The sequence below is a fragment of the Hoplias malabaricus genome, chromosome 16 (assembly GCF_029633855.1).
Source record: "Hoplias malabaricus isolate fHopMal1 chromosome 16, fHopMal1.hap1, whole genome shotgun sequence".
Taxonomy (NCBI): domain Eukaryota; kingdom Metazoa; phylum Chordata; class Actinopteri; order Characiformes; family Erythrinidae; genus Hoplias; species Hoplias malabaricus.
In genome coordinates this window covers 19,784,459-19,810,847 of record NC_089815.1, presented here as the reverse complement: position 1 = coordinate 19,810,847, position 26,389 = coordinate 19,784,459, and the positions used below count along the sequence as shown (strand labels likewise).

Below are 26,389 nucleotides of genomic sequence, written 5' to 3'. Positions count from 1 at the left end.
ACAGCTCCAAGGCAAGTGGTGGTGGTATTACATTCTTCACCTAATTTCTTTTTAATCTGACACATTTTCATGTGTTTAAAGGCTGTAGTATGCGGTTTACTGTAGTTTTTCTGTATTGTCATGTTTAAAATTACGTACATCCTGTTAGAAATCAATGCATCAAATGCTTTGATAAGAAAAAAAAAGATTTTTTTTTTTATCTATGACAGCTGCAGGACTATGAACTAAAAAAAAAATTATTGGATGTTTTTAAGCAGCAGGTAGTGTCGCAGTCACACAGCTCCAGGGACCTGGAGGTTTTGGGTTCGATTCCCGCTCCGGGTGACTGTCTGTGAGGAGTTGGTGTGTTCTCCCCGTGTCCGCGTGGGTTTCCTCCAGGTGCTCCGGTGTGTGTGTGTGTTGCCCTGTGAAGGACTGGCGCCACCTCCAGGGTGTATTCCCCGCCTTGCGCCCAATGATTCTAGGTAGGCTCTGGACCCACCGTGACCCTGAATTGGATAAGCGGTTACAGATAATGAATGAATGAATGGATGGATGTATTTATTTAAGCATGTGCAGAGTTCTTGACATGACTATGTACATATTGCTGAATTTTTTCCAAGTTACAGGAGCATTTCAATAAATTAGAATTTCATCAAAAAGTTTATAATAATAATTCTATTCAAAAAGTGAAACTAATATTGATTCACTACAAACAGGGAGATCTATTTTAAAGAGTTTATTTCTTTTAATGTTATTAAGGAAACCCAAAAATCATTATTCCAGAAAATTATAAAAATATATGATTATATAAGAGCAATTTAAAAAGTTATTTTTAATACAGAAATGTTGGACTACTGAAAAGTATGCGCAGTATATGTACTCAATACTTGGTCAGGGCTCCTTTTGCATGAATTACTGCATGCATTTCTCACACCAGTGCCATTTCTTTCTTTCTTACGCGGACTCCACTAGCTGTGGTCAAACAGTTCCTGTGATTTTGGGGACTGACCTTGTAAGAAGGGCTGAAAGCAGTGTGTGGAATTTTTTCAATAAGTTAATTTCAAAATCAAGCTTAAAGCTGCTGGTTCCTATAAAATTACTACTCCAGCTTTAACTTAATATAGAACAAGACATCTGAATACAGATGTTTAACATTCTTTCTACTGTATGATAAAACTTTTAACCCAGTGGTTCCCAAAGTGGTGGGTGTATTTGAGCACTGCCTACAAAAGATTGACAAGTCTGAGAGAGCCACAACTTCCAAAGGGAAATCAAGAAAATATGATGAGGCGTATTCAAAGCAAGCTCATACCAGTCACTGAAGAGATTGGGGGAATAAATGTTGCATTTTTGCAGAGCAAATACGCAGGTTTTAGGCTTTCTTCTGTTAAGCACAATCACGTTATTTATTTACAGTTTTTTCTATAAGTAGTTGCAGTTTTGTAGAATTGTATAAATAAATTCTAGTGGAGGGCGGCACGGTGGCGCAGCAGGTAGTGTCGCAGTCACACAGCTCCAGGGACCTGGAGGTTGAGGGTTCAATTCCCGCTCCAGGTGACTGTCTGTGAGGAGTTGGTGTGTTCTCCCTGTGTCAGTGTGGGTTTCCTCCCACAGTCCAAAAACACACGTTGGTAGGTGGATTGGCGACTCAAAAGTGTCAGTAGGTGTGAATGTGTGTGTGTGTTGCCCTGTGAAGGACCGGCGCCCCCTCCAGGGTGTATTCCCGCCTTGCACCCAATGATTCCAGGTAGGCTCTGGACCCGCGACCCTGAACTGGATAAGTGGTTACAGATAATGAATGAATGAATGAATGAATGAATGAATTCTAGTGGAGCTTGGAAGTAAAAAAGGTGAAGTGCGAAAATATTGTCATGTACAAAAGTGGGGCATGGCAGAAAAAGTTTGGGAACCACTGCTTTAACCATACTTTGGACATTTGCAAAACTCTTTAAAGCAAACCCAGTCTTACTACTGTTTCTTTTTTAAATGGTTTTAATCTGTCAATATATCAAATAATTCCATCATTTCTAATACACTTGCTAAGAAAAAAGCCCTAGGTTTAAAAAATGTGCGACTGTCCAAATACCTTTAGAATGCACTCCATTTTTTTTATTATTATTTACACCATGTATTGTAACATAATCATATATAATAACAAACATGGCTGAAAGCTGTTTTGTAATTCTGTATACAACAGCCAGAAAAACTTAAAATTTAACAACATCATACTTTTAAAGGAAAATGATAAACTAATATTGATAATAAAAATTAAATGGGATTTTGTTTTTCTTTTGTCTATTATCAATCGGAAATAACTGAAGGATTCCCTGAATTCATCTTACAGTACCAATGGGAACATATTGCTATTCAAATATACAGATATACAGCATAATTGTAAACTGTCTGAAATCAGAAAGGTTCAAGTTTAATAATTTACTTTCCATTATTTCCATCTGTATTAAGTAATGAAAACTTAATTATGCTTCTAAAATAATAATAATGTTATTTTTACATAGGTTTAGGTCAAATAGACAGATCCACCACTGTCTTTTATTCTGACCAAATTTGAAACATGTACTATCAGCAGTTATCTTTTGTGGTGGTGGTAAACTAGAATATAACACTCAAAACATATACATAGACAATACCCCCAAAAATGTATACATTATTCTTAGTGACCCTATCACTTTGAAAAAAACAAAATAATACAAAAAATTAAGTTCCATGTTTATCCAGTTAGACCTTCAAGCACCATTGCTATACTGTGTAAGGCAGGTTTTTTCTCCTTAATTTTACTGGTGTGAAACTGCACTCCTGGTATTTTCCCGCTTACGTGAATACCATGAATCCCTTTGCATCACAGCTACATACTTGTCCTAAATTTTTTCACTGGAAAAGACAAAAAGATGAGAATGAATCTGCAGATTTTCACTGAGATTTGCTATTTAGTACTAAAGCAATTTTTTAGCATTAACCGGTACTTGCAAGTTGGTGGAAAAATTAGAATTCTCTATATTTCAACAAAAATATGACCTAAAACATCTCAATCCTAAGAAAACCCAATAAACAGATCTTTGAGCGATAAAATAATCTGATCCTTTGCTCTACCTGGTGCAAGAATAACTGCAACTGCCTTTTTTGTAGTAACAAATGCAACTAAAGTTACCATTAACTATTTATTTAGGTCTGTCCATCTGCTTGGAGGAATGAAACTCCATTCCTTCAAACTGAACAGCTTCAACTTAGGGATGATGGTTTCCATGGTTTTTGGTGGTCCTCTGTATTCTCCTTTGTTAATGCCATCTTCCACAATCATTTTGTGTAGGTCAGACTTTGGCTGACCACTGTTGTTTAAATACCTCAGGGTACCCACCCATAACTTATTGCCATCCCTTTGATGCTTCTTGCTTCATATGCACCGCTAATTGTAGAGGCCCACATACTTTTGCCACTCACAGATCTAAGCACCATTTTCCTCAATAAATAAATGAAAGTATAGTATTGTTGTCTCATTTCTCTGTATCTATTTTGTCTATATCTAAGACTGATGATGATGTTCTAGGTCAAATTTATTTAGAAATGTCTGCAGGGTTCACAAACGTTCATGTACCAATGTATACATAGTGATAGCTAACATTTATCTATGTTGTTTTAGAGAGAAAAGGTATCTGAAGATACTGGTGTGACGTATGTGTAATACCATTACCTGTCTAAGTGAGACAAAAGCTCTTGTAGCTTGATAAGAAGGGCCCTGTGCTCAAGAGGACTGCTCTCTAAGGTATTGCTCAGACGGCTCAGGTAGGAGTCGAGAGTTCCAACTGAGGGGGTCTCACCAGTACCTAAACACATTAGACACCATGAGATAGATATATATATATATATAACATTACATATCACAGTAAGATATTTTATATTATACTTTCTCAGAACAATATGCATTTGGCATGATATTGAAAAGCAAAATACTAGCACACGTATATAAATGAAAAGTGTTTATAAATTAAGTTAGCTGTATGACCTGGTAGGGGCACAGACGCCAAACTGCTGACTAGCGTCTGTTTTATGGCCTGCAGGTGCCGATGCAAAGCTTGTGTGCGGAGCTCGTCCTGACCAAGCTCAGCCTCTAACCGCTCTTTGGCACTGAACATGTCAGCAATGTGCTTCTGTAGGATGGCATTCTGCTCCTCAAACTCCATGTTAACTTTACGTAGTCGCCGGAGCTCTGCCTCTCGAGCTGCAAGATTGAGGGTCAGTTTAAAAAAGGTATTTTCATTCCAAAAACTAAAGCTGTCAGTTTAATCTATATGTTACTAATAACAAACCTTTGTTCTGATCCAAGAATTCTTCAGTGAATATCGGCACATCAAATCTGTTGGAGAAATCTGAATTCTGGAGGAGATAATGCTTTAAATGGGTCATGCTGTAAGAATACAGTTCTAGGTCATTCATACACTGTAGGTGAAAGAGGAAACATAAATATTAAAAGATAACAATTCAGGCATTTTGACTTACCTTATAAGCAGCAGATCCTGAACTATTAGCATTAATAATAACAGATGTAGTCTCCTCTGACAAAACATAAAAAAAACATTGATAGCATTTAAAAGATGTTAGAGTTAAAACCATAAGAAACTACAAGGTAGCACAATGCATCACTATGTTTTATCACTACATATTGTATAAGCAATAAGAGATAACTGTAGGAACTCTGTTTCCACGAATGTTTTTCAAGCTTTCAAATGGATATTATAATTTGGTATAAGAAACTATGCCAACCTTTCTTAATTCTTTTGTCCTGGATTTTGGCATTTGTGAGCTGGTATGCTTCGCTCTTCTGATACTCTCTTAGCTCCCGTGCATACTGCATTTTTTCCCGCTCAGCTTCATCCAGGTAACGCTGTAAGCAAAGACATTTAGTACATGCTCCCAGGGCAATGGAAATGCATTACTACACATTACCAACAACTAGAATGTCTGTCTCATGGACATATTTTTACTGTCAGTTTACTTATCATTCCCTGAGACACTGAACTTAAATTCAAAAGCAAAAGTACCTGTTTGTCATGGGGAGGAAGGCGGCTCCATTCTGCTCCGAGTCTCTTGGTGATTTCAGGGAAAGGGAGGTCAGGGTGCAAGGCACGAATCTGTTCCCGTCGTTCATTCAGGAACCGCACATACCCTGTCACTGGGGCCTTAGGACCATTGGGCAACACCTTCTTTCTCTTTTTGCCTTTGGGCCAACCACGCTTCTTTACAGGCTGTGCAGTGAGTGAAACGTTGTTCTGTACAGATTACATTTTTGCAGCAGATATGAAATAATATATGTGCATGAAATGTGCATTTATCTATTTTAAAGTATATTCTCATACAATGCATCATTGCCTTACTTCTTCCTGTGTGGAGTCCAACTGATGGGAACTTTTTGAGGCAGGGGCATCACTCTGTTCTTGTTTTACACCTCCCATTATAGATTTAATGCTGCCTGAGGAACTTATGGTAAAATAACCAAGGAAATTAGAATTAGTTGTATAAACAATGATATAATTGTATTTATATCCTGATAACTAATAAGGTTTTCTGAGTATATGGTTTATATTGTGAAACCTAAAGAGGACTTAATACCTTTGTTTCATTACTAAGACATCATAATTAATCCTGTTTAGTTACAGTTAAGTGTAACACTTTTGAAATGTTGAATAAGTTCAAACAACAGTAGTGGATCAACATTTTAACAAGTAAAATGGAATGAAGTAATTTAATGGCTTGCTAATATCTGTTTCTCTGTTTAGAAAAGAAAAAAAACATCAGCAACGTTAGACAGCTAACATCTCATTCACACTTACAGCTCAGCTTTAAAACCTGTTTATAAACTTATGTTTGTTCGCTACATTAGTTGTGCATTTTAAAAGCCATTATAGCCTAAGAATTTAATTATTTAGGCAATATTGACTGCATTGTAGAATAATTTTAGTCACCATAAAATATGCTGAAAATGCTGTAGGGGTTACAAAATGCATTAGCAAGCATTAGCTTAGCGTGTCTGTTATCGTTAACGTTAGCAGGCAGAGTAGCTCGCTTGCTAAACATTTAGCTCACTGTACACTCCTAGTCGTTCAGGAACGACACAGCGGCACTAAAGACACCGATAACACTGCGTTATTATGAATACATGTGCTTAAACCGCTATTTTCAGTCCACACCATTATATTTATGTATTTCGCTCGTTGATACGGATTTTAGCCTACCTGAGCTGCGTCCCCAAAATCAACAAGAGTATTAAAATGTACGGCGCGTCCGTGTCGCTCATTGGCTGTGGAGGCGAGTCGGGTTGGATTTAGGATCTTTGATTGGCTGTTTAGCCCAAAGTGGGCGGTGTGACGACGACTTGTTACGATTCCCTTTTTTCATTCAGAGCTGTATCAGTTTTTCGCAAAAAGTGGATCAGCAGCAGATAGCCTACTGAGTTTTGAAAGGAATAATTATGGTATGTACTTTTGTTTTTTAAAATCGACAGTCAGTCTGATATTTTAGTTTATGTGCAAATTACGCTGGGCGTTCAGCGAGTCTTACCCTTTAAATAACCTTTCTCCAAATGAGTAAATGTAAAGTGTGCGGTTGGACGCCTGACCTGAGCCTTAAATTTTAGCACCATTGTCTAAATCCCAGTAGGAATGTTAAAATGCAGTGTATTTAAGTGTGGTGGCAGACGTGGTGGTTGCCTGAAGCTGTTGTGTTTGTACTGGTTATTTTTTCATTCAAAACTTTAGTTCAACATGTGAATGGAAGCTTCACGTTCGAGCTATTGGAAACAATCCCTGCGCACACGAACACTGCTTTTCAGTTTGTGGCTTACAACGACAACCTTTTAATATTGTCTTGTGGTCCTAATATAGGCTGGTAATAGGCACCCCAGAAGTGTAAGCAAAGGACGTTCAGTATTTGCTGTTTGCTTACAAACACCCTTTATAATGGGCAATGGGATACTTAAGTAAGATACAATGCATTTTATGAGTACAAATCACTGCATGCTTTCTCCTTAAAGCACACAGAATACGTAAAGGGTGCAAGAAAAACAAAGAGGGGAACACTAAGCAAAAACACTGTCCCTTATATGCTGGCATATAAGGTGATATTGTTCACGAGATGAGTATTTTAACATCATGGGTGCTGCACCACCTTGCTGTATAGTCTTAAACCAAACCAACAAACAAAAAAAAAAACCTTGAACTCCTCAGAAAATATTTTAGTACATAAATGTTTTAGCTTGGGTAGATATCTTCTCATTGATGAAAATCCTGCTGTGAATAGTTTGAAGATGGTTATTGTTTTTCCAGAGATCAGAGATTATTCAATTTAGCACCAAAGAGTGAATCCTCTTTCAGTACCATACCTAAGACCCCACTTCTAAGAGTTGTTGTGCTGCAACTGAATTCAAAGCAGTTTTCTATAAAGACGTGAGACATGAAAGGGTCTGTCATGGAAGGGAGATGTGGATGTTGATATCCCCTTTAGCTTAAAAGCTCCCCGAGAGTCATTTTTAAAACTTTCGGACATATTTGATCTTAAAATGCTCACACACGGAAACTCCCGTTCGAGCAGTGATTGATTCAGAGTCGGTAGAACGTGTGAATGTGTGAAGACAGACGCACGTTTCCTTGTTGATAAACAGCCAGTAACACGCTCTGTTACACAAACCGTGAAATTAGGTTTCATAAACGGACTCTACGCGAATGCTGTAATTTATTTCAAAGGTGAACCGAGTATTGAATTAAAATAGGTTTAATAAATGAGGCCGCGTTTCTCCACCCTCTCTCTCTCTCGGGGAAAAAAGAACAAGTCACTTTTGGCCAGCAGTTCTGGCTATGCGCTGTTGTGCATGTTTATTCCAACAAAGCCTGCAGTGCTCTCCGTTCAAGATGGCTGCGGGTGAGAGCAACAGCCGTTCCCCTTGTTTAAACCTGTCTAACCCTGGCCCTTTGGGCAACGCCCAGGCCAGCAACGGAGCTCATTCGGCCCCGGCGAGCAACGCGGGCTCCGTAGGGGCCGGAGGGCTGAACAGGGCCGCCGGGAGCACTAACCCGCAGCCGGGCCTGGACAGTGATTCCGCGGCGAGGCCCGCACTGAACTCGCAGCACCAAGCTCGGCATGCGTCCGCACAGAGCGCCGCTGCTGCGAGCGGAGAGGCTCCGACGGCAACCGCATCCAACTTAACGGCTGCTGCCTCTTCAGCAGACACGACGGCTTCGCTCCCCGGCAGCCCGGCCTCCGTGCTTGTGTACCGGGAACCGGTCTACAACTGGCAGGCGACGAAAAGCACAGTGAAGGAACGGTTCGCATTTCTCTTTAACAACGAAGTGCTAAGCGACGTCCATTTTTTGGTGGGGAAGGGCATGGGTGTGCAGCGCATTCCTGCACACAGGTAAGGTAAACAGTATCGTTAGAAATTTAATTAATCAACATTTGGCTTATTCGAAATTTCCGCTCCACCTTAAATTGCTGCATGAGTTTAAGGTGGAACGAGAAATTCGAACGAGGATCCAATTGCAGGCAGTTAAGCAGTGAATCTGAGCAGCTCCGTTTAGTTATTAACCGCCTCCCCGTCTGTTGAGCCGCGAATCTAAGACCTTTAAGATTAGGTGAAAACCGTTCACTGACGAGAATTTTGTCACTTGAAAAGACTTTTAAAAAGTTATCACAGCCGGGTGAATAAAGTGATGGTCTTCCCAGCATGGTCCTTTTTTATCGTACGCTTAAAATGTGACCACAATACAACAGAGCACCTTACACATAGGCTGAGCAGTGTTTGATTAAAGACTACACTTCGTTATGAAGAGACCTAGGAGCTCCGTATTTTATGAACCTTAACGTCCACCTCATTGAATTAATAGGTGAAGACAAACGTCGCCTTACACCCATTTTATATCCTGTACGTTTGAAATTGTCGATTGAAAATAAGTTTCGGCTTTTGTTATTATTTTTTTATACTTTTCCTCCTCTTTATTTACCTTCCACAGATTTGCTCTCGCAGTTGGGAGCGCTGTGTTCGACGCCATGTTCAATGGAGGCATGGCCACAACATCGACAGAAATTGAGCTTCCCGATGTGGAACCGGCAGCATTTCTGGCTCTACTGAAGTAAGAACACGAGTATAAACGCTTTATATCGCACTAATGACTCCTGGTAGTGTAAACAGGTGGTCTGTATTTCTGTAAATGCCCTTGAAGTGTCCTTGTGGTGACGGCCACATAGAATCTGCAGTTGTGTCTGGATTTATGGAGAATTAAGCTTGTGTTGTGACGCTATTAATGGAGCTTAAAGATTCATTAGGCATTTCTATGTATTGTTCTTACTGTTACAAATGAACTCTAAAATATGAAGAACGTGATTTAAATGTCGTCAGCACCGCTTACTGTGCCTGAGAAAACCTGCTTGAAAAACTGCACACCTGTCTGGAATGGTTGTCTTTGTTGTTGTGGTTCGCCTGTGTGACCACCAGAGGGCATTGCGATAATGCAGTGGATGGGATCTTGACTCGCCCTCTGGCGGCTAGGTTTATGAATTAGAGTAGCACAGATTCATGTCCGTCATTTTGGTTAGTGAATCTTAAAAGGGAATTACAGCTTTGTGTGCTGTGAAATGGTTTATAACAGAGACTCATTTCTATTAAGTTATTGTGATAACAATCAGAGGTCATGATGTTTACTATAGGAAATGTACTCATTTATTAACCAAAACAAACAAACAAAATGTTTTATTGCATATAATGTTTATAATGAAAAAAATAGTTGCAAATCATTAAATTGAATTTTGCCTGGCAATTAATGAATCCCTGTAGAATAAGGGGATAAAAACAAACATTATGACAAACTCGAAAGGAACCTTTTAAAAAAATCAGACAAATGAAAATATTTACCTTTCATTTAATGACTTTGTGATTGGGCATTTCATCAAATAAAAGCAATTAATTTAGCCTTAATATGCTCTAAAGCAGCTTTTCATACACATCATAGTAAATCTCTGCTAAGAATTCTGATTCAATGTCTATGCAGGTTTCTTTATTCAGATGAAGTGCAAATTGGACCTGAGACCGTGATGACTACATTATACACTGCAAAAAAGTATGCAGTGCCTGCACTTGAAGCACACTGTGTAGAGTTTCTAAAGAAAAACCTACGTGCTGACAATGCTTTTATGTTGCTAACTCAGGTAAGAAATGTGTGACTTTTGTGATCTTTGTCACTGATGTGTGATACTGCGAAGCCTTGTAATTAATTTGATGTCTTTGTGCAAGTGTGTTTTCATAATCCCAGGTTGCATTACTGTCAGAGAGTGCACTATGTAAAGATTATTCTGTTGAAGAATTGGACAGATGTTTATTTTAGACAGATACTTTATTATACCTATTAATAGCAATGCTGGGCTTTTGGGTTGAGGATTCCAGTGTGTTATTTTTACTGCGTTTGTAACCCTGCAGAAATGTCTATATCCTATGCATGTGTGTTGTCATTGCCATACATGTACATAAACAACCTAAGCATCAACAATTAGCAGATCAGAATATTCATGAAAAATATCAACTTTTGCTGATCATTCTCGTGTTGTGAAACCATTCCTTTTAAGATCCTTGATACTGGACATAATATTGGATAAGCAGGTGTCTGAAAAACCTTTGAATAGTAGTTGGACAAGAAAGCTCTTAATATATATATATTTTTAAGAAGTAATTAAACATCACTTGTTGTTTTAGGCACGGCTGTTCGATGAGCCGCAGCTTGCCAGCCTCTGCCTGGAGAACATAGACAAGAACACTGCGGATGCTCTTGCTGCTGAGGGTTTCACTGACATTGACCTTGGTATTTTCTTATCTGAATCTAACATCATACATACCAACTTAACATTCTGTTAATTCATATACCGCCATGAAGTGAATGATGTATGTAGTTTGATTCCTGCTGTTGGTTAGACACTCTGGTGGCTGTTTTGGAGAGGGACACGCTGGGGGTCAGGGAGGTGCGCCTGTTTGGGGCTGCGGTGCGCTGGGCGGAAGCAGAGACACAGAGGCAGCAACTGCAGCCTACTCCAGAGAATAAGCGGCGGGTGCTGGGGAAAGCCCTCGGACTCATCCGCTTTCCTCTGATGACCATAGAGGAGTTTGCAGCAGGTAAGAATAATATGCTCTGCACTCTTCACTGATAAACATGTGGCTGTAAGGGTGGGAAATAAATTGGACTGTGTCCACAGGTCCAGCTCAGTCAGGTATACTCACAGATCGGGAGGTGGTCAGTCTTTTTTTACACTTCACCGTTAACCCCAAACCACATGTGGAGTTCATCGACCGACCACGCTGCTGTCTGCGAGGGAAGGAGTGCAGCATCACACGCTTTGGGCAGGTGGAGAGTCGCTGGGGATATAGCGGTACCAGTGATCGAATTCGGTAAGAGTGCACTGTAGAAAAGTAGTTGTCACCATAAATATTCACTATTGCCTTAACATCACAAGTCAAACTCGGAAGGTACTTGGTGAGTGAGAGCATTTATAGACAAGGCTCATAGAAATAATTGGAGGTGATCCAGGTTTTTTGGGCAGTTATTTTCTATATTCACATATTCCTCTTGTGTCTCTGAAATATGCTAAACATGGCTAAATATTGATGCACTTGCCAAGTGTTAAATTGACCAAAGCCTGTTCTTTAGGTTCTCTGTGAACCGCAGGATATTTGTGGTGGGATTTGGGCTCTATGGCTCCATACATGGCCCTACTGACTATCAGGTCAACATCCAGGTAAGAGATGTTTAGTCTGTGTGGTACAACATACAGCATGTTGTGGGTTTTTCCCATTTTCAAACGTGTGTCCCCTTTTGCAGATTATTCACACGGACAGTAACACAGTGTTGGGACAGAACGACACAGGGTTCAGCTGTGATGGCACAGCTAATACATTTCGGGTGATGTTTAAGGAGCCTGTGGAGATACTCCCTAGTGTCAACTATATTGCCTGTGCAACACTTAAGGTAGTCTGTTTAGTTTCAATAACAATTCTCAGTAAAACGTCTGATAACCAGTAATAAAGGCTGATTTTTTATATAGTCCAAAATTAAGCAGTGCAAGTGTTTTTTAAACTGCGATTGTCATAAATCCTGGGAAATGTATTGATCATTTAATGGCAAAACAATTTCACTTGAGCTCTAGTTTCTAAAGCTACCAGATTTTGTTGTTCATTAAAAAATTTTAAAAAGTTGTTTTTGAACCTCTGCAGGGACCAGACTCCCACTATGGAACGAAAGGCATGCGCAAAGTCACTCATGAAGCCCCTGCCACTGGCACCAAAACCTGCTTCACCTTCTGTTATGCTGCAGGCAATAACAACGGCACTTCTGTAGAGGATGGACAAATTCCAGAAGTCATCTTCTACACATAATGAAGGATTTCTGTTAGCCTGAAGTGTGTGGACTCCTTTGCTGCATATTACTGATTCACTGAACTCCTCTGGTCTCACTGCAGATCATTGACCAAATAACGATCTCATCATGATCTTATATTCATTTCTTTTGTTGCCATATGATAAGAGCATGAAAAATCTATCAAGTGCCCGGTTGTGCTTGAACTTGAACTTGTGTAGCACCTCATAGTGGAAGCCTGAATTTATGACCAACAAGTGAGCACTTGCAAATATAGCAAACTGTCAACAAGTGTTGGTAGTAACTCTACAGATCAGGCCTAGCTGTTGCAAAGCTGGGAGAGCTCAATGATTATAGTTTATTGCAACCCGGTTTAGTTTGATGGTTATAAATGATCCAGAACTGGGTCCAATTTTTGACTGGTAAAATGCTCATGGCTTCTGAGTGGCACTGATGCACTTTTGACCCAGACACAACTGCAAATTGTAAAATGTTTGGGGGAAATACACTCGAGTTATGTGGAACACAGACTGTTACATATTTTATGATGTGACATTTGATTTATCACATTTTGAAAATAGAAATGTAGGAAACGATTAAAATGTATGCTGTTCAATAATGGATGCCCTCTTGGTAATGAGCCAAATTTGTAACAGAGCACTTGTATTCTAAATGTCTTTGTTGGAGAGAAGCTCCAACAAGAATTGACACATCTGCAAGTCTAGTTTACTGTTTCTATGGAGGAAAACATGAAGAAACAGGATTATTACAGAACATAATGAATGTAAATCTACTTGCCAATCTGTATAATGCTTATGTAATGTTTCACCAATGCTCATTGTAAAGTGCTGTAAATATGTCCATGTCATGTATGCTCAATTAAAGTCTGTGCACTTAATTTTTGAGCATCAAATGTGCCAAGTATCTCTCTTATGAAAAGATTATTTAAATACTTATGGATCATAGTAACGTGATGCAGGTTTTTTCAACTTTCTCCATATTACAGCCCTGTCTTAAAGGAACACTGCAAGATTTGGTATTTAGTCTCAGGCTCCCCCCCTATAATTAATATATAACACTGGGGGTGATTTCTCTCCTATTCTGGCAGTGCTGAGCCCACAGTAGCAACAAATGCCCTATCCTTATTTGAATAAAAAATCACAATTAGCTAAAAGCAATTTTAAATCTCACCCCAAATGTCAAAATCCACCCAGAGTCAATTTAACAAACGTGACAGTGGAGTAAAATCCTAAGACTTGTTAATGATGCTACTGTAATGTATTAAAAGGTCACTACACACTCTAGCTTCAACTAATTCTACATCAGAAGTGGGAGACTATAAAACCATGTAGATTGGCCATGCCTGTATAAATAGTATTTTTTATAAAAAGCTTGACCACTGAAACAGCTACAAAAATACTTTAAGGGTGTTTTCACATCTGCACTTTAGACCAGTTAACACTGTGGCTTGTTTTCACCCTTGGTGCAGTTCACTTGGACAGGTGTGAAAGTAGTAATCACACGCAGATGCAGACCAAATCAACCACACAGACCCCTGAGAGGTGGTGGTCTCGAGCCAGTCCCTAAACAAATCTAGTGTGGTTAATTTCTGGTGAGATGGTAAAACAAGGTGCACACCACAGGTCAGTGCTAAAAGGCATTTGTAGCCAGAGTGAGCACAGCGGCTTGGTGGTTAGCACATTCGCCTCCCAGCACTGAGATCTTGGGTTCAAGTCCCATCTGGGTGGGGTTTCCATGTTCTCCCCGTGTCTGCGTGGGTTTCCTCCGGGGTCTCCGGTTTCCTTCCACAGTCAAAAAAAAAAAAAAAACATGGAGGGTAGGTGACTTGGCTTCTGTCAAATAACTGTCCTGGTTTGTGAGTTAATGAGTGTGCGCCCAGATATGGATTGGCGCTGTCCTGGGTGAAATCGTCCAGGTGGACGGTCGTTTCTGGTTGAGAGTACGCTGTGCGCGTTTGGCTGCCGCTTCTAATCAGTGTGTGTGTGTGAATTGAGTGTTCTGAGCAGTGTAGATTGTAAAGGGTCCTTGGGTGTCTAGAAAGGTGCTATATAAAAGTGTAACCAAAAAAAAAAAAAAAAAAAAAAAAAAAAAAAACCCCAACAAACAAAATTATTCTCCTGTGGTTTGTAATGACATTATTGGAAACTTCAGTGTGAAAAAGCAATCAAAGGGGAAAACAAGCTTAACTAATCGCACATGAACTACAGGTGAGAAAATGCCCCAAGAAATCAAGTATTAAACATAACTGGAAGAACCCAGCTTAAGGTCATCTGTTACACCAACTAAAACATGAGGGCACTAAGTCGAGGAGGCAAAGCACAGTTTTTATCTACATGCAGCAAATAAATGTCCACACGGAACACAATTTTTATTTACCTTTATTAATGTTTAAATTTATCAATCGCATCTTTACTTTTGGCAAGCGTTAGTGCTTGTGATGTTCTGTACAGTCCAGTCCCTCAACAGGGAGGGGAAGGGAATGGGGAAGGGGAAGGAAAGAGACAGGAGCGTTACAATTTGTCCAAGTAGTTATCCAGAGCTGGAATTCCCTCCTTGAGACCTTTGCGTTTGCGTGTGTCTGCCACGATCTGAGAAGGCTTGGTGTTGGCCTCCATGGGATCTCCAGGCAGGATCTGCCAGTGGTCGAACACACACTGTGGGAAGGCCTGACCAGAGGTGTTTGAGCGGAGGTCAGCAGTAAAACCTAGGGAGAAGATTGTAGAATTTAGACGAGCAATCAACAATCTTCCAAACTGAGTGAAGACGAAATCCTGCTGCTCCACTTACCAAAGGACTCATTGACAGGCAAGTATGCCTTGACCACAAACATGGGAGTTCCTGCAACCTGTGACTCCTCAAACACCAGACCTCTCTTTCTGTTCAGGACACCATAGATGCCACCGACAACAGCCTCAGGGCACTGGAGAGAGAAGAGTGTACAAATGATTAAGTGGCCTCAAATTCAAAATCAACAATAAATGCTTTAAACAGATGAACAACTTGCCTGGATCTCCACCAGGTAGACTGGCTCAAGAAGTCTGGGTTCTGCTGTGAGCTGGCAGGCATAAAGCACTCTGCGGGCAGTTGGAATGATCTGACCACCACCACGGTGAATGGCATCAGCATGAAGGGTGACATCGTGAACATCAAAGCGAATGCCACGCATGTTCTCCTCACACAGCACACCCTAGGAGCCGAAAAGAAACATGTTAGAAACACTTAATTTTATCAGTAAGTTGATACAAAGACGTAAAGCATTAAAGTTGCTTACCTCCTTGGTGGCCCACTGGAAACCAGCTACAACACTGTCCTTGATCTCATTAAGGTACTGGACACCCTTTGTTACATCAACCAGGATGTTGGGGCCTGTTCCGTCAGGGCCAAAGCACCAGATCTTACGGGCCTCCGTCACCTCCCACTCATACTTCTCAGCCAGGTAACGGGCACGAGCCTTCATCTCCTGCCTGGCTGTGACGTCACCTTTATCAATATCCTCAGGTAGACCTTCAGCCAGGGGACGGGCCTTCATGAACAGACGGTTATGCTTGTTAGGGGACTTGGACAGGCACATCTGTTTGGATTCTTCAGAAACGGTCTCTCTGTAAGACACGACTGGGTCCGATTTCTGTTGTGAAACAAAAAGCAAAGTAAATCAGACACCATGGCAAATAGCTCATCATTCTTACCGGTAGAAGACAAATCCTGACATGGCAGTACCTTTAGTGGAATGCAAGCATGGTCCTCCTCAAGATCTTTCAGGCAGATCTCAAGATGCAGCTCACCAGCTCCAGCAATGATATGCTCTCCAGATTCCTCAATGATGCACTGCACCATGGGATCAGACTTGGCCAGACGTTTCAAGCCCTCCACCAACTTGGGCAGGTCAGCAGGGTTCTTGGCCTCCACTGCCACTCTCACAACAGGGCTAACACTGAACTTCATCACACGCATGTTGTGGGCATGCTCAAAGGTGGTGATGGTCCCGGTCTTCACCAAAAACTGGTCCACGCCTACCAGACCCACGATGTTACCACAGGGCACATCCTCGATAGGCTCAACGTAACGGCCCATCATCAAAATGGTCCTAATGAGCACAAAATGTATAGGCTCAGAATAGCATCTGCTTTAAAGTCCATTATGCCCTTTAATTACACAAACTTACCTCTGGATTGGTTTGAGGTAAAGGTCTTCCTTCTTTCCAGGGGTGTAGTTTGGTCCCATAATGCGCACCTTCAGACCAGTGGAGACACAGCCAGAGAAGACACGCCCAAAGGCATAGAAACGACCCTTGTCTGTTGTTGGCACCATTTTTGAGATGTACATCATAAGGGGAGCTTTAGGGTCACAGTTCTTGATACCTGAGTGCAAGTTGAAACATTGTTAGTTTATACACACACGTATTTATACAATAATCTCTCAAAAAAACCCACTAGATGGGAACTGGGACAAAACCAACATCTTACTTTTCATAGTCTGACATACTGTAACTGACGAGAATTTAAAGAGACAAGAAAAGCCAAGCCCACAGCAAACATACCCATAGCAGCTTCATCATCTCCAGGTCCTTCATAAAGCAGCTCACAACGGTATTTCTGAGCAGTGACAGGAGAAGGAAGGTGGATGGTGATCATCTGAAGAAGGGCCTCTCCAGCTGGCAGCCAGCGACGCATCACAGCCTTCAGCAGGGGCTTGCCCTCCTTCTCCTTGTCTTCTGTGTCCAGCTTGATGTCCAACTTCTCAATCAACTTGGCAGTCTCCTCTTTATTGAAGTTCATGATGGCTTGAAAAACCTGCAAAAAAAATTTTTAATCAAACCTGTAACTAACTTTAATAAGCCAAGATATTTTCTGCTTGCCTCACCAAGCTAACAATCAGACTGAATGTGTTCATCACTGGACAATCAGGTCAAAGTGAAGAATATAAGTCATCACTTGCTGGCCTATATAACTAACCTTAGTACAACATGTACATACATGCTTTTACATTTACTTACTTTGAAGATGGGGTCAAGGATTAGTTGAGCAAAGGTTCTTGGGAGTTTCCTGCCATCAGGTCCATTAGGAGTCTTGCTGAACTTGCCAGTGGCAGGGTCAAAGAACCTAGAGTCAAAGGTCCAAAATGGTCGTTTTACTCTATTGAATCTGGAAAGTGCACATAAGTGCATGAACAACCTTTATTCACACGAGTCAAAGATGAACACCTCACCTGTCACCCCACAGTTTCTTCATCATGTCCTCCACCTTCTTGCAGCGCTCTACTGGTCCCAGCTGGGCATCACCTTTAGCAGCAAATTTCATCACGTACATTTCAGCAAACTGTTTGAGGGTGAAGGCCCATCCGTGCAGTCCAGAACCAAACCCAACAGTTCCAATAACTGGATCAATCTTGAACAAAAACATTAGGAAAGAATATTAGGAAAAATATTAAGTTACTGAGAATTCAGTTCAGAAGCATCCTGCTGAGCAAGTTTACTGCCACACCAGTGAGCATAATGCAATAATTAGACATTTAAACAAATATGATCGTCTCAAGTACAATTATTGTCCAATTATTTGTAAAAAAAAAAAAAAAAAAAAAAAAAAAAAAAAAAAAGCTAAACTGATTAATTGAATGCTCATTAATGAAACATCACGTCACAACGTTCAAGTAACTAGCCAAGAGTGACCAAAGCAGACAAAACCATTCTCACCATGATGTTTCCCATTGGTCCATTCTCATCCTCTCCGTAGGTGGAAATGATGACGTTGACATTTTCCACAATACGCTGGAAGGTCTGGTACAGTTCCTCAGGCTCCAGCTGCAGCTCCAGCAAGGCACGGTCCATCTTGTTCATCATGAGCACAGGCTTGATCCTCTCACCAATAGCCTGTCTCAGCACAGTTTCAGTCTGCACACACACACCTGTAAGGGGAAACAAGTGTTGTTAAAACTACACCGAAATATTAAAGCCCTCTACAGGGGCTCAACCTACCTTTACAAATGAGGCCTAAACTCAACATTTGTATGGAAAACTGTAAACACGACCAAAAATAGGTCAACATAGGCTTAAGTATCCCTAACCAAATACCGATTCCATCATGTGATCATACACTCACCAGATACACAGTCAACCACAACCAGGGCTCCATCGGTGACACGCAAGGCAGCCGTCACCTCCGAGGAGAAGTCGACGTGCCCAGGGGAGTCAATCAGATTGATCAGAAAGCCAGAGCCATCTTTGGACTGCTTGATGAAGGCCAAGTCGTTTTCAGTAAGTTCGTAAAACAGGGAGATGGCACTGCAAAAAGACAAACGGATTGAGGATTGACAAGTTAAAACACAGCAAATCGTTAAACCATAGACAAAATGAGACTTCAAGAAACTGCATTAGACAAGCAAAAGACCTACGTTGACTTGATGGTGATGCAACGCTCCTGCTCATCCTTTCTTGTGTCGGTGAAACGCGTTTCTCCGGCACGGGCTGAAGCAATGATACCAGCCTTGGACACCAGCGAGTCAGTCAAAGTGGATTTACCATGGTCAACGTGCGCAATCACAGACATGTTACGGATGTTGGACTTTTTGTCCATGATGGCACGGATCTGGTCTACGGTGAAGTTCACCTGAAAAAAGAGAAAAGGGGCCACATCAGAAACTGGTAGGTTAAAAATAATAATAAAAAAAAAACCTTAAAGTTTTGACAATGTTTTTTTTTAAAAAAAATGTCAGCCTTTAACAACGACCCCATTTTAACCTTTGGGGTATGTGCCCTGCATTGTAAAAGATACAAGAAGTGGGGCCCACAGTATTTTGCTGACAACAGCAACCACACCCAAGCAACAAATTCAAAAGATGGCAATGAATGTAGTCAGAGTTACAGCAGTGTAGATAATGTGTATGTAGATAATGCCAAAGTGCCTTTTTTACAGCACCCGGCAGCATGTAGACAAGCGCTCTAGAAAAATCGTACTTTCATAGAAATGTTTGAATTCATTAAAACGTTTACTTAAAGCCCCATTTAAACATGAATCAGTCTTAACCAGCATTTATTTTGTGATTATTGTGTGACAATCATGTAAAAGGGAAGCAATACATCTCATATAAAAATAAATATAACGTGTTTGAATAAGGGCCTCAATTTAAAACCAACTGCCTTTTGGCTTTCTGTTCAATTAAATGGCGCCATCATGACAAGGCAAATAATGTACACTTTTGGAAATCCGGTAGAGTCTGGAAGTTAAATCCTGCCGAACAGCAGTCTGATCTGCGCCACATCAGCCGGCACAGGCCACGTGTAACAAAAGGCAGCGGGCCGGCCAGCGCTTTATTCTAATACTGACCACCTCCGCTCATTTCTATTTCCAGGTTCATCTCACAGTAGTTCACAAACACTACTTACAATTATCCCGCCGTTTACTTAACGTCAATTTCCTTAAATAACGGTTTCCATCCCCATTTCTCCGTGGACAACGCCACATTGCTAACGCTAGTTGAGGCAGAGGCCAACGCCTGGGAGGGAGCCAGAGACCGGCAAACTACGCCACAAACTCTGAGAATTGACTTATCAACCATACAAAGAGCTAGAATATAACTAATCACTAAAGGCACTTCACACAAATAACAGACGTCAAACGTGCGTTTTTCTGCGTCTCGGAACAGATCATTATTATAGAAACACAATAGGGCTGCCATTTTGAGCTGATGTTGTCACAAAACCTCAACAAATATATCACTAAAATCATATTTGAAATGAAAATTCACCACCGGGTGTTTTAATATTGAACTGAACTAAAGGTAAGGGCGCAGAAAGAGAGCAACCGACTTACCATTTTGACGGATGTTTTTGGATTCGCTGTATGGAGAAACAGACACAGAAGTTACACTGCCCACCTCACCGGGGCATAGGCAGGGAAGAGACCGCTGACGTCAACACGTACGAATATATAGCAAGAACGTGCTTTGCGTAGCTTTGCGTAATGACGTCATGATCTAACCATTATTCAAGCTTTAATGGATCCCGACTCCTGACGTAATGCATTACTTCGGACCTGCTTTCCACACCCAAATAACGCACCACATGTGCTATATAAGACCATTTATATTCAGCCAGTGGCTGCACAGCACCCTGTCTAACATTTAGAGCTCTTTTTTAAGTGCAGAAACCATGTATGTGATGGATGTGAGATGCAGAAACGGACAGAGAAATATCTTGGCTTCTTCTTCTTCTTCTTCTCTTTTTACACATATTTCCAGTGATTGCAATTGTCAATAAAACCTTTAAAAGAAACATGCTATTATTTTGCTTTTTATGATGCTTCTAACTGAAATGTAGCCATTACAAAGGGATGAGTCATGGCCTAAAGTTTAGTCAAAAGTTTACTTAAGCAGACTTGGGGCCAGAAGGTCGTAGGGGCAGGTGGAATGAAGGCACGACAGTCTCCTCCTTCAATCCAGAGCTGAGCATGGATCCATTTGAGCAGGGTACTATAACCCTCTAATGCTCCCCAGGTGCTAAAAGTGGCTGACCACTACTCAGTGTGTGTGTGTGTGTTCTCTGCCCCCTGATTACTAGTGAGTCTGTGTGTGTGTGTGTGTGTGTGTTGAGATCAAATTTAATTACACTGTTGTGACAAAAACAAGAGTGGCATGATAGCAGAAGACAAACCACACACACAATGCATGCACTGTTGAGGCATAAACTATAATTCTCCATCCATCCATTATCTGTAACCGCTTATCCAATTTAGGGTCGCGGGGGTCCAGAGCCTACCTGGAATCATCGGGCGCAAGGCGGGAATACACCCTGGAGGGGACGCCAGTCCTTCACAGGGCAACACAGACACATTCGAGTCACCAATCCACCTGCAACGTGTGTTTTTGGACTGTGGGAGGAAACCAGAGCACCCGGAGGAAACCCACGCGGACACGGGGAGAACACACCAAACTCCTCACAGACAGTCACCCGGAGCAGGAATCAAACCCACAACCTCCAGGCCCCTGGAGCTGTGTGACTGCGACACTACCTGCTGCGCCACCGTGCCGCCCTAACTATAATTCTATTGAGAGTTATTCTTACCTTAAATACTAGCCAAAGACTATAGCAAAGGTAACTAAAAATAACACCACTAATTCAAATAGTTACACAGTTTAAAACAGAGTGAGGATTTGTATCTCTGGTGTATTTATTACTAGTAAAACTTGAAGTTGCAGATGTCTACAGTGTAATTCTTTTTTCTAATCTAGCACAATACAGCGTATGTAAATGTATAAAATTAACCCCTTAAACTCTCAAGTTCCCCACTCTCACAACTGTGAAACATATACATTAGTTCCTAAATAATCATATTAATAATAATAATAATAATAATTATTATTATCATTATTATTATGTATTTTATAAATTTAATGTAATTGCTGAAAAAAACTATATTTAAAATGTGATTTAATTATGATGTACTTATATATAGGTAGTGTCGTAGTCACACAGCTCCAGGGACCTGGAGGTTGTGGGTTCAATTCCCGCTCCGGGTGACTGTCTGTGAGGAGTGTGGTGTGTTCTCCCCGTGTCCGCGTGGGTTTCCTCCGGGTGCTCTGGTTTCCTCTCACAGTCCAAAAACACACGTTGGTAGGTGGATTGACGACTGAAAACTGTCCGTAGGTGTGTGTGTGAGTGAATGTGTGTGTGTGTGTCTGTGTTGACCTGTGAAGGACTGGCGCCCCCTCCAGGGTGTACTCCCGCCTTGCGCCCAATGATTTCAGGTAGGCTCTGGACCCACCGCGACCCTGAACTGGATAAGTGATACAGATAATGAAAGAATGAATGAATGAATTAATGTACTTATATATCTTTGAAACCACTAATTTGTATTAAATCACTATGAATATGTAAATTAAAATATATTAAGTTACACAATGTATACTGTTCAGATGTTACATTGGCCACACGTCTAATACAACTGAAGCATATTTCTCGGACATATTAAAAAGTAGTTAAATCATTAAGAAAATATAAAATATTACATAAATATAAAAGTCACTTATACAAACAAACACCACCATCTAAAAAAAGATCACTAATATAACGGAAATAGTAACACAAGTTATGATGAATATTGATGAATGTGAAAAATATTACCAATGGCGATACATATTTATACTACACTAAGCGTATACATCTATTACAATTATCCTTGAAAAGTGGCAAAAATAACTATTATTATTATTATTATTATTATTATTATTATTATTATTATTATTATTATTATTTTTATAACTATTATTAGTTGACAGCAGACTGAGGTTTGATTCGCAGCTTGAGCAGGAACACCATGGAACACCAGTAAGAGTGCTGGAGATTCCTAACCTCGTTTGTCTACATTTGTAACAGGATTAAACTGTAAATTCTCTGGATTTGAGCCACACACTGTCGTGAATGTAAGTGTAATTTATGAACAGAGTTAATAAACCCAGAGTCTGAGCAGTTAAAGAGATTCTTACAAACTCCCAAGTATTCTCAGCAGGTGGCGCTCTTACTCTTAGCAAAAGTCATATGCCATATATGCAAAATACCAGGAGAGTGCATTGATCATTTTTTTGAGGCTCAGGCATTTTACTTTTAGTTTTGCATTTGTTTAGGAACTGTACTTGATTTATGTAAATATGGCTGATAGAAAAACATAGAATACATGGAAACTACATAGAATACATAGAATGTGCCATATGCTTCTGTTGGCCACAAAGATTTTTTTATAGAGAAACCAGAGTTTGATATGTTCTCCTAGTGTCTGCATAACTGTTCTATGAGTACTCCAGTTTACTCCCACAGTCCAAAAACACATGCTGATTACGGTGTGAGTGTATGAGCGATGATTCTGGATAAGCTCTATACCTGATCCAATCACTGATCAGGATGAAGAGGTTACAACAGATAAAGTAATGAACAAATAAATATAAACACATGTGCTCTCTGCAGTGAATAAGTTTGCACTTTCAATTAGAAAAGAAACAAATTATGAAATTTGGCATTCAAAGGTATATAACTGTATCAGCTATCCCCCTTCCTCTCTGAGTGATTTTAGTACAGCTGCACTTTCAGCTTCAAGACTTTGCTGCAGAGCACTTGCTGCTAAACTTAAACAGAAATCCCATTGGACAGATCAAAGTGGACCAAAGTAAAAGAGAATGAGAAATCAATCATCATTGCCAGGCAGAATGGCTGTACGCTCTCTAGAAAGGGACACAGACGAGACGGGACAGTTAATGGCAATGGGAAGCAATTTTAACAGCTATTTTAATATGAATGTGTCAGCAGATGACACCCTTACAATATGATGCACTGTAAATGAGGACACTGAAATCATTTTTTCTTTTTTTCTTTCCAGTTTGTACTTCAGCAGAGTTGAAGGTTGGCACAATGAGAGATAGGCTAGCTGGCACATGGCGTATGTCCAAAAGTCACTGGACACCCCTTTAAATGAATGAACTCAGACATCCTTTGTTGAAACATGGAAACCTGTTTTTGTACAATGTCTATAAAAAACAATAGGCTAATAGAATGGCTCTGGAGCTGCTGTACATTATCCCACGATCAATAGCTAGAGCAAGCACTGTTTTTTTGTTTTTAAGCTGTGGAGAAGAACCTGTCAATATCTTTGGGATGATTTGGAGTTATGCTTGAGATCCCAAACTAATCATCTGCATTATTTTCACTGAAGTGAATCCATACTTGTTGGTCCAACGCTCTTGAGTTTTAGGCACAATATAAATGGCAGCAGGTGTTTTCAAATAATGGCTAAAAAAAAAGTTCTGACAGCACTAATATATGTTTATTCATTCATTCATTCATTATCTGTAACCGCTTATCCAATTCAGGGTCACGGTGGGTCCAGAGCCTACCTGGAATCATTGGGCACAAGGCACCTTGGAGGGGGCGCCAGTCTTTCACAGGGCAAAACACACACACAAACACACACACACACAACAGACATTTTGGAGTCGCCAATCCACCTGCAACGTGTGTTATGGACTGTGGGAGGAAACCAGAGCACCCGGAGGAAACCCACACGGACACGGAGAGAACACACCAACTCCTCACAGACAGTGAATCGAACCCACAACCTCCAGGTCCCTAGAGCACTACCAGCTGCGCCACTGTGCCGCCCTAATATATGTTTAGCTCAATTTAAACCTTTTTAGACATGTTCTCATATTTTATTAAATATAATCACAGTGTTTAATTTAATAAAAGAACACTACCTCTACGCTGAAGCATACAAGTAAATAAATAAACAAATGAATAAAACCACTCTAAAGCCCCTACAGTCATTCATGCAGGATTATTCATTTCTGCCCTGCAAGAATTCAAAGATTTGGTTTGAGTTGTGAGTTTTGAATTAGTTCCATTCATCTTCCATCACCCATTTGCAATTTCTGATTGTTTTGGAGGGCCTCCAGGAGAAATATGACTTTTTTATGTTGTATATCTCTTCCAAGAGGTCTGATAAAACATATTCCGATGTATTCTATTGCAATTGTGTACAATTTACAAAATGAAAAACAAACCAAGTATATATTTTTGTAGCGGTGCAAGCAAGACACTAAAATGTTTTTATATAATAATAATATTTTTGTTGTGGAAGATGCACACAATTTTTGTACTGTGTTTTTGGAGAGGGGCAAGAGGTTTGCACAGCAGGAGCTCCTCATTCCTGCATTTTCACCTGTTATTTCTCTCTAGTAGCTTAAAAATGTCAGCCAATAATGCAGTTACAAAGTACGCAGACAAAATATGTTTCACTGTGATGCACCAAATCAAAGGCAATAAATCATAGTTTGACTTAGTCCAGACATTGTGGTCGAATAACCTTTATTTGGATTTTCTGTCTAGAGGGATTTGTTCCATGTTTATCAGTGACCTTTCACTGACCCTCACTTATGGGTTTATGTTATTTCTTCTTGCTATAGTGCACCACACTCATGCAGGGTCCATTTGACTGTTAACTCACTATCGTGAGAGAGCCCTTAAGATACTTTGATGTTAACATGGGCTTTATGGACAGTTCTTTGACCATTTCTTGCTTAGTTCACAAGCTGAATCTGGTTTGACAGCATGCTGTCCATGGATGGTCATTGATCTGGGATTTTCTCCTATTGCACACACTGCTGTGCCATGACAGTCTTTAAAATTTGCTTTAAGTCTTTTCTCTGACACACATGTGACAAGGATGTTTCTTTTGAGATCTGCAGACTCTACTGATCTTTGTATTATGGAGCATGATGGTGCTGTAACTGTAATCTGCTTCTATGCATATAAAAGACAAACACAAAAATAGGGATTTTTAAAATTAAGTAAAGAAAAAGGTTCTCAAACATTTACTCATATTGTTTTCAGTCCTCTGACTGGCTGGGCGCATTTGAGAGATTTATTTGTGTCTATTTTTCCAGTCTGTTGTCACTGCTTATATTCTTTGCAGTAGCAATATATGTGTTTCACTTTTAAAAGTTAATTTGCGCGTACATTCAGACAGAATTAAATGTGTTTCTGATGTAACATCTTTAACAGGAGCTACTCTGTTATATTTCTGTCATGGTCAGTCACGTCAGTTGGTTCAGGGGGCACTGCAGAGCTATTCCTGACTAATAATGTAAATGCCTAATCACTGGCTCTTATTTCAAGCTCCATCAGCCTCCAAATAATGAAGAAGCCATTGAGCTTTAGTTAAAAGCTCTGAATGCAAAGGCAAAAAAAACAAGCAAACAAAAACTTTTGAGTCACTAATCCACCTACCAACGTGTGTTTTTGGACCATGGGAGGAAACCGGAGCACCCGGAGGAAACCCACGCAGACACAGAGAGAACACACTAAACTCCTCACAGACAGGTCCCTGGAGCTGTGTGACTGTGACACAACCTGCTGCGCCACCGTGCTGCCCTAAATACAATTATATCTATGTTAATATAATGAAAATGTATTTAATTATTAAAAATTATATTTTATACTAAGTATAGCT

At 40.3% G+C, this 26,389-nt stretch overlaps 3 protein-coding genes and 1 non-coding gene across 9 annotated transcripts; 1 reads left to right on the top strand and 3 right to left on the bottom strand.

The window, feature by feature from the left end:
• Positions 1 to 1,985: 1,985 nt before the first annotated feature.
• Positions 1,986 to 9,100, bottom strand: hmg20b (high mobility group 20B). 6 transcript variants are annotated; one of them, XM_066647471.1, is made up of 9 exons: positions 8,988 to 9,100; positions 5,370 to 5,472; positions 5,037 to 5,264; positions 4,759 to 4,879; positions 4,495 to 4,550; positions 4,305 to 4,371; positions 4,001 to 4,216; positions 3,689 to 3,821; positions 1,986 to 2,871 (listed from the first exon to the last, which is right to left on the bottom strand). In XM_066647471.1, exons 2-9 carry the CDS (start codon positions 5,445 to 5,447, stop codon positions 2,859 to 2,861), a joined length of 912 nt encoding a protein of 303 aa, XP_066503568.1. In that variant the 5' UTR covers positions 5,448 to 5,472; positions 8,988 to 9,100; the 3' UTR covers positions 1,986 to 2,858. The 6 variants fall into 6 exon arrangements, with proteins under 6 accessions (XP_066503568.1, XP_066503567.1, XP_066503565.1 ...); XM_066647470.1 differs by lacking the exon at positions 8,988 to 9,100 and adding an exon at positions 6,228 to 6,290 and having other exon boundaries at positions 5,037 to 5,240; XM_066647468.1 differs by lacking the exon at positions 8,988 to 9,100 and adding an exon at positions 6,228 to 6,286.
• Positions 7,774 to 13,286, top strand: btbd2a (BTB (POZ) domain containing 2a). The gene is made up of 9 exons (XM_066647467.1): positions 7,774 to 8,401; positions 8,997 to 9,116; positions 10,032 to 10,188; positions 10,730 to 10,835; positions 10,946 to 11,143; positions 11,224 to 11,416; positions 11,676 to 11,763; positions 11,847 to 11,993; positions 12,239 to 13,286. The coding sequence occupies exons 1-9, from the start codon at positions 7,845 to 7,847 to the stop codon at positions 12,398 to 12,400; spliced, it is 1,728 nt and encodes a 575-aa protein (XP_066503564.1). The 5' UTR covers positions 7,774 to 7,844; the 3' UTR covers positions 12,401 to 13,286.
• A 1,477-nt stretch (positions 13,287 to 14,763) lies between these two features.
• On the bottom strand, positions 14,764 to 20,362 carry LOC136671428 (elongation factor 2b-like). The gene is made up of 13 exons (XM_066647097.1): positions 20,207 to 20,362; positions 18,789 to 19,003; positions 18,497 to 18,678; positions 18,091 to 18,302; positions 17,607 to 17,785; positions 17,395 to 17,500; positions 16,939 to 17,191; positions 16,564 to 16,759; positions 16,119 to 16,485; positions 15,673 to 16,026; positions 15,406 to 15,588; positions 15,189 to 15,321; positions 14,764 to 15,105 (listed from the first exon to the last, which is right to left on the bottom strand). Exons 1-13 carry the CDS (start codon positions 20,207 to 20,209, stop codon positions 14,912 to 14,914), a joined length of 2,577 nt encoding a protein of 858 aa, XP_066503194.1. The 5' UTR covers positions 20,210 to 20,362; the 3' UTR covers positions 14,764 to 14,911.
• On the bottom strand, positions 17,271 to 17,336 carry LOC136672503 (small nucleolar RNA SNORD37). The gene has a single exon (XR_010795882.1). It is a non-coding gene; the product is annotated as a small nucleolar RNA SNORD37 (small nucleolar RNA).
• Positions 20,363 to 26,389: the final 6,027 nt, after the last annotated feature.

Excerpts from the sequence above, each read along its gene's own strand:
- hmg20b (XM_066647469.1), bottom strand. The coding sequence starts at position 6,289 with ATGAGCGACACGGACGCGCCGTACATTTTAATACTCTTGTTGATTTTG. Across the intron at positions 4,880-5,036 it reads TTCCTCCCCATGACAAACAG|CGTTACCTGGATGAAGCTGA; the intron begins GTACTTTTGCTT and ends CTTTGCTTACAG. Across the intron at positions 4,372-4,494 it reads CAGGATCTGCTGCTTATAAG|AATTCAGATTTCTCCAACAG; the intron begins GTAAGTCAAAAT and ends TATCTCCTCCAG.
- btbd2a (XM_066647467.1), top strand. The coding sequence starts at position 7,845 with ATGCGCTGTTGTGCATGTTTATTCCAACAAAGCCTGCAGTGCTCTCCG. Across the intron at positions 9,117-10,031 it reads GCATTTCTGGCTCTACTGAA|GTTTCTTTATTCAGATGAAG; the intron begins GTAAGAACACGA and ends ATGTCTATGCAG. Across the intron at positions 10,189-10,729 it reads CTTTTATGTTGCTAACTCAG|GCACGGCTGTTCGATGAGCC; the intron begins GTAAGAAATGTG and ends TTGTTGTTTTAG.
- LOC136671428 (XM_066647097.1), bottom strand. Across the intron at positions 18,679-18,788 it reads TGCATCACCATCAAGTCAAC|TGCCATCTCCCTGTTTTACG; the intron begins GTAGGTCTTTTG and ends GTCTTTTTGCAG. Across the intron at positions 17,501-17,606 it reads AAGAAACTGTGGGGTGACAG|GTTCTTTGACCCTGCCACTG; the intron begins GTGAGGTGTTCA and ends CTTTGACTCTAG.